The 6954-nt window shown below is 37.2% G+C and overlaps 1 protein-coding gene across 1 annotated transcript; it reads right to left on the bottom strand.

Moving 5' to 3' along the window:
* Window positions 1-3032: 3032 nt before the first annotated feature.
* On the bottom strand, window positions 3033-6231 carry car15 (carbonic anhydrase 15). Its single transcript, XM_076088754.1, has 8 exons — window positions 6016-6231; window positions 5889-5918; window positions 4977-5153; window positions 4751-4896; window positions 4550-4642; window positions 4403-4469; window positions 4151-4311; window positions 3033-4068 (listed from the first exon to the last, which is right to left on the bottom strand). The coding sequence occupies exons 1-8, from the start codon at window positions 6065-6067 to the stop codon at window positions 3844-3846; spliced, it is 951 nt and encodes a 316-aa protein (XP_075944869.1). The 5' UTR covers window positions 6068-6231; the 3' UTR covers window positions 3033-3843.
* Window positions 6232-6954: the final 723 nt, after the last annotated feature.

The following is a 6954-nucleotide window of genomic DNA, read 5'->3' as shown; positions in this document are numbered from 1 at the left end:
CGGCGGTTGTTATTCATTGGAGGACGGTCGTCTGAAATAACCCCTCAGAGTCCTACTGGTGCTGACTTTTCATGAATGGAAACAAGAGGCAGCAGCTGACCTAACAATGAGTCTGTGTCAGGCTGGCTTGATGGAGGCCCTCGTCATGTGACTCCCTGTTCTCCGACATACACACACCGGCAGTAACAATTAATAGCATTCACCAGTACAGTGGTGGATGCAGTACATAGATGATTTAAAAATAGATTTCATGTGAAGGCTAATGTAGATTCTTCATGTCCAATGTAATCCAGGAAGGAGAAACTATTTGATACGAATGAGTTTTCCTCTCAACCAGACTCTACTGATTTCAAGAGCTCTTATTAAGTGTGTTGTGAAAAGTCTCGAGTCTGTCGGGCTAATTCTCACGTTTCGTGAGTGTGAGGTTGATTTGATCCCCAGAAATCCACCACTTATTTATATTTTATGTTCCAGGTTTTTACTAGGTCAAAACTTGAGACTTGAATGGTTTTGCTTTGTAGTCTCATGTCAGGCTTTTAGAGAGTGAAGGCTCAGGTAACTGTTTGTGACGTAAACAACTAAGTTTGACTGGAGCCTGGGCGACCGTGGCTAAGTGGAGAGCAGGGCCGTCCTTCAATCAGAGGATCGGTGGTTCGATACTATATATAGTATGGTATGATGAAAAAAGTCACAGTATAGTATGTTGAAAAAAGTCATAGTATAGTATGATGAAAAAAGTCATAGTATAGTATGTTGAAAAAAGTCATAGTATAGTATGTTGAAAAAAGTCACAGTATAGTATGATGAAAAAAGTCACAGTATAGTATGTCGATAAAAGTCAAAGTATGGTATGATGAAAAAAGTCATAGTATGGTATGATGAAAAAAGTCATAGTATAGTATGATGAAAAAAGTCACAGTATGGTATGATGAAAAAAGTCATAGTATAGTATGATGAAAAAAGTCACAGTATAGTATGATGAAAAAAGTCACAGTATGGTATGATGAAAAAAGTCATAGTATAGTATGATGAAAAAAGTCACAGTATAGTATGATGAAAAAAGTCATAGTATAGTATGATGAAAAAAGTCACAGTATAGTATGATGAAAAAAGTCATAGTATAGTATGATGAAAAAAGTCACAGTATAGTATGATGAAAAAAGTCATAGTATAGTATGATGAAAAAAGTCATAGTATAGTATGATGAAAAAAGTCACAGTATAGTATGTCGAAAAAAGTCATAGTATAGTATGATGAAAAAAGTCATAGTATAGTATGATGAAAAAAGTCACAGTATAGTATGTCGATAAAAGTCAAAGTATGGTATGATGAAAAAAGTCATAGTATGGTATGATGAAAAAAGTCATAGTATAGTATGATGAAAAAAGTCACAGTATGGTATGATGAAAAAAGTCATAGTATAGTATGATGAAAAAAGTCACAGTATAGTATGATGAAAAAAGTCATAGTATAGTATGATGAAAAAAGTCATAGTATAGTATGATGAAAAAGTCATAGTATGGTATGATGAAAAAAGTCATAGTATAGTATGATCATAGTATAGTATGATGAAAAAAGTCACAGTATGGTATGATGAAAAAAGTCATAGTATAGTATGATGAAAAAAGTCACAGTATAGTATGATGAAAAAAGTCATAGTATAGTATGATGAAAAAGTCATAGTATAGTATGATGAAAAAGTCATAGTATGGTATGATGAAAAAAGTCATAGTATAGTATGATGAAAAAAGTCACAGTATAGTATGATGAAAAAAGTCACAGTATAGTATGATAAAAAAGTCACAGTATAGTATGATGAAAAAAGTCATAGTATGGTATGTCGAAAAAAGTCATAGTATAGTATGATAAAAAAAGTCAGTATAGTATGATGAAAAAAGTCATAGTATGTTATGTCGAAAAAAGTCATAGTATAGTATGATGGAAAAAGTCATAGTATAGTATGATGAAAAAAGTCATAGTATGGTATGATGAAAAAAGTCATAGTATGGTATGATGAAAAAAGTCATAGTATAGTATGATGAAAAAAGTCACAGTATAGTATGTCGATAAAAGTCAAAGTATGGTATGATGAAAAAAGTCATAGTATGGTATGATGAAAAAAGTCATAGTATAGTATGATGAAAAAAGTCACAGTATGGTATGATGAAAAAAGTCATAGTATAGTATGATGAAAAAAGTCACAGTATGGTATGATGAAAAAAGTCATAGTATAGTATGATGAAAAAAGTCACAGTATAGTATGATGAAAAAAGTCATAGTATAGTATGATGAAAAAGTCATAGTATAGTATGATGAAAAAGTCATAGTATGGTATGATGAAAAAGTCATAGTATAGTATGATGAAAAAAGTCACAGTATAGTATGATGAAAAAAGTCATAGTATAGTATGATGAAAAAGTCATAGTATAGTATGATGAAAAAGTCATAGTATGGTATGATGAAAAAAGTCATAGTATAGTATGATGAAAAAAGTCACAGTATAGTATGATAAAAAAAGTCACAGTATAGTATGATGAAAAAAGTCATAGTATGGTATGATGAAAAAAGTCATAGTATGGTATGATAAAAAAAGTCACAGTATAGTATGATGAAAAAAGTCATAGTATGGTATGATGAAAAAAGTCATAGTATGGTATGATGAAAAAAGTCAGTATAGTATGATGAAAAAAGTCATAGTATGGTATGTCGAAAAAAGTCATAGTATAGTATGATGAAAAAAGTCACAGTATATGTCGAAAAAAGTCATAGTATGGTATGATGAAAAAAGTCATAGTATAGTATGATGAAAAAAGTCATAGTATGGTATGATGAAAAAAGTCATAGTATGGTATGATGAAAAAAGTCATAGTATGGTATGATGAAAAAAGTCATAGTATAGTATGATGAAAAAAGTCATAGTATAGTATATAATTGGAAATGGGAATAACTTTATGGGAATAAAAAATCTGAATAAACTATAAGTGGCAACAGTATGTATTATAGTAGAGCTTGTATAGTTTAAACATTAAAGGAAATACATTTGGAAATCTTGAGCTCCGGGTTTAATGAATTTATAAATCCCCAAAAGTATAAAAGAGATAAAAACAATTCATTTTTGCAGTTTCTTACCTATTAACATGAAAAAAGCCTTTTACTCCTCACTGAACACATTTTGCTTCACTGCACCTTTATTGTTCTTATACAAAGTTTATAATCAATGTGACGGCATGAACTGTGCCAACATAACATATATTAGTAAAAGTAACTTTTGACTGAAACGTTGAGATTTGTGTTATGAAAATACTTCATACATCTTTATGGTTCACAATAATTTTCCTTTCTCTTTCTTTTCAGCCCCTGAGGTTGACATTTTTGTATTTTATTGACATAATGATCAAATACCCACAATACCTTTTTTCCCTTTTACGACTTACATTGTAATATTTGTGACCCACACTTAAATCAGAAGAGCATATGTATGTTAAGCTCGTACCTTTTTCTCAAGAACAAGCCGAGTGAAAAAGGCCGACAGTCATAAATGCACACATGGCTGTCACCATAAAACACATTTCAATGCTCAACTCACATCATGTCAAACTGTTAGTAAAGACACATATTCTATCACATCTTTCAATGCACAAATCAAGTTAATCCTGCAGAGACTGCAGAGCACAATAACATAACATTTAGCAACATTTTACAGTACTTCATTCACAGTTTGTATTTTTTATATTTATTCTTTGCTGGTTCATCATCTAAATGTCATTTTGGAGTGAGTGGCGAACACATGAATCCATCTTTGTATGGCCGTGCTGTGTTTCATGGTTTTTGACTTTAAAGTCATTAAAGTCCAGAGACGAAGCTTCCCAGCAAAATGATTTGAAGCAGATGAAGTGACACATCTGACCCGAGGGGACGGCTGGACGTCCCCGTGAGCAGTCTCCCGTCTTTGGACACGGAGATGATGCGACTGAAGGTGGGGTGGATGTGTCTGAAGTTGTTCTGCAGAGGTGTCACCTGCTCTGCATCCTCCTCCGTGGAGAAGATCTGTGAGGAAAACTGAGCCAGCTGAGGAGAAAAGATCAATGATGAGCACTCAAGGAAACCATTTCTATTGTTTTCTGTCAGAGAAAAGACAAAAGAGACATACTTGGGACCACGAGATGTAGATGGGAACTTCGTACAGAGTCCACACAACCGCTTGAGAACACGGAGGGGTGGTGAGACTGCCGTAATAGCGGTAATACTGACTCATGTTGTGCTTTGGCAGAAGGTTCATCAGCGGGAATGGCTTGATTTTCGTAGTTTGGCCTGGAGGCAGGATGCACAGCCGTGATGAGAACAGAGTTACAAACAACAGAAACAGCAGGCAGGAGGGACTTCTCTAAGAGTGTTCTCTAACCTTTGTAAGCGACAGAGGACAGCTTCTGTGAGATGAGTCCAAAGTGCACATTGTCGGCGTAAACAACCTGAAAGAACGCATTCAAATAAGGACGTGTTCGTATGCTACAAATGCTTGAATATATAGAACAAATATCAATCGACGGACATCAATAAAGAATCCAAGAACAGCAAGTCCTGTTGGATCGTGCAAGGCCGCTGTCACGTTCGGATGGTTGGACTTCATGTTGACTACGTGCATCTAGAAGTAAATAAAAAGCACAGACGTTAAGGGAAGGCTGCACCGCGCCAGCCTGCCGCAGCAGTTGTCGGGTGACAGTGTAGAGCTCGTCTACTGACCATACTGTACCTCCATCGGGTATCTGCGTCTGTCCACGGTGTGCTCTGAACCGTTAGTGGCCGGGCCTCCCCAGTGGAAGTGCAGCTGGATGGTGTGGTACACATCTGGAAGACCTCCACCGCTCACCGACATGCCATTGCCAACCTGCAGCACGACTGAGAGAGCAAGACCAGTCGGTGTAATCACCGACACAACAATGTGCACGTTCATGAAAGTGTCTTTTTGGTGTATTCACCAGTGTGGCCGTCGTTCTTGATGGTCCAGTGACCCGTTTGGATCACATCGAAGCCCTCCAGATGTAGAGATCCCAGAGACTCGTTCCTGGTCATGTCGTGGTCCAGATTGATGGGAGAGTGATGCTCTTCAAGTAAAGGATGACAAGACGGGAACATGTCTCCCCATGCATAAGGATCTGAGGACGGCGAAGAAACCACAGAAGAAGCTGCTACACCAGTGACTGAACGGAAGACATACATTAATGGTCTCAAAGATTATAACCTGTTTCCTTATTATTGTGACAGGAGAGAAGAAAAATATTAAATCAGTTTAATTCTTAACCTCGGAAACAGAAAAGATTTTACAGCTATTCTGGAGCTTTTGATCAAATCCCGCAAATTTCCTCTGCAGATTGAGTTCACTTTACAAAAGTTGAAGACAGAGTTATTTCTTGAGCTTGGAAACTAACAAAACAATCTCATCTCAAGTTTCATTTCGTAGCAGTTCCAAAGATTACATTTCTTTTTTCTTTTATTCTCTAATCTTTGCTTTTTTTTCTTCTGAAACACTCGACAGTTTAACCTCTCGAGGCCTCCAAACACGTATTCAAATGACACATTGTGAGAGGTTTAGAGGAGAACATCCGCTCACAACTCAAAGACATATTGAATTGAGGGGTTTGTAAGAAGACACCGCTTCATTTTAGGGGATCACCAACCAAGAACAGCCACACAGCTTAAAAATAAAGATAGTAACCGAAATTAAATTCTATAAAACCACGGGCCTATTAGTTAAATATCTCCCATTGGCCAGTAAACTATTCACCAACAAGTGGAGACATAATATATTCTGACGGCCGCCAACACTTTATTGAGATGACATATTCTTTAAGTTCTAGTCTGTGTTTTAAAACAAAAGTTATGTTACTTACCACAGTGTGGCTCATCGTAACAGTAGTCCTCTGAAATATAAAAAGAGCACAATTTTGTCAAGTAATATTTTTCTCAGCTGTAGAAATGACATCATGAATAGTCTATAGACTCGAGCAGGACCCTCACCTGAATCACCGTATGAGACAAAAATCACGAGGAGAGCAGCAGCCCAGATCATCGTGGTGGACTCCTGACAGGTGTCCGTGTCCGAGGTAGACGTCGCGCTTAAGTGGGACCGGAGGTGGAAGCAGAGTTTTATTCTCTCCTGGTCTGATCAGCGAAGGGTGTCATTACCAGTCTAGTGGTCTTTCCTGATCAACAGGCTCATTGATGCAGGACAGCTTCCCCCCCCTCCCACTAGTGCCAGCATAGATGCCCAGCGACCAGTAACAAGACCTATTCATGCCATGGGAAAGTCAGCGGACGTGTGTCACGCTGAATTAGAAGAGGTACAGAATATATATATGGTTTCATACAAGGAGGGAGTAGAAATGTATCTCCTGTAACTCTCGGTGGTTAAAAAAGTGGAAACAGGAACATTCAAATTGTAGAAGAAATTAAATCTAATCAGTGTGAAATAACATTTTATGATATTAAAGCACCTGAAGGACATCATCCTCATTCAAATATAAACATACTGCCTCTCTTAGGAAAGCCCTTTGAGTGGAAGGGGGAAATCAAACTCAATGCTTTCACACGAACGTCCTGAACAGATCCACCTGAAACAGTTCTTTCTGAATACTTCCTGTTGACGCATGTAGCACACAACATTGTGCTTAAGTTGCCAGTTATCATCAACTCGATATATTAAAAACTCTCGATATGTGTGAAAGGTTTTTAAGTGATGTCACAGTTCAAAACTGCCTTGACTTAACGATAAGCATCCAGGCATAGATCATGTGATTCTGTCACTACTTGGCCCGTGTGAACAAAGCCTCTTTTCTTCAGCCACAATGCTCTCCAGCCGGGTATCGCTATCTCTGCTCCGCCCGCCGCCTCACGAGTCACTGCGAGGTGCGATATATCCGCTTTCTTTAAATTATTTCAATCTCTTGATGGCCGTGG

This window comes from Anarhichas minor, unplaced genomic scaffold, assembly GCF_050575085.1.
Source record: "Anarhichas minor isolate MPS153535 unplaced genomic scaffold, ASM5057508v1 ptg000002l, whole genome shotgun sequence".
Lineage (NCBI taxonomy): Eukaryota > Metazoa > Chordata > Actinopteri > Perciformes > Anarhichadidae > Anarhichas > Anarhichas minor.
Note: the sequence above shows the minus strand (reverse complement) of the source record. Positions and strands in the feature narration are given on the sequence as shown.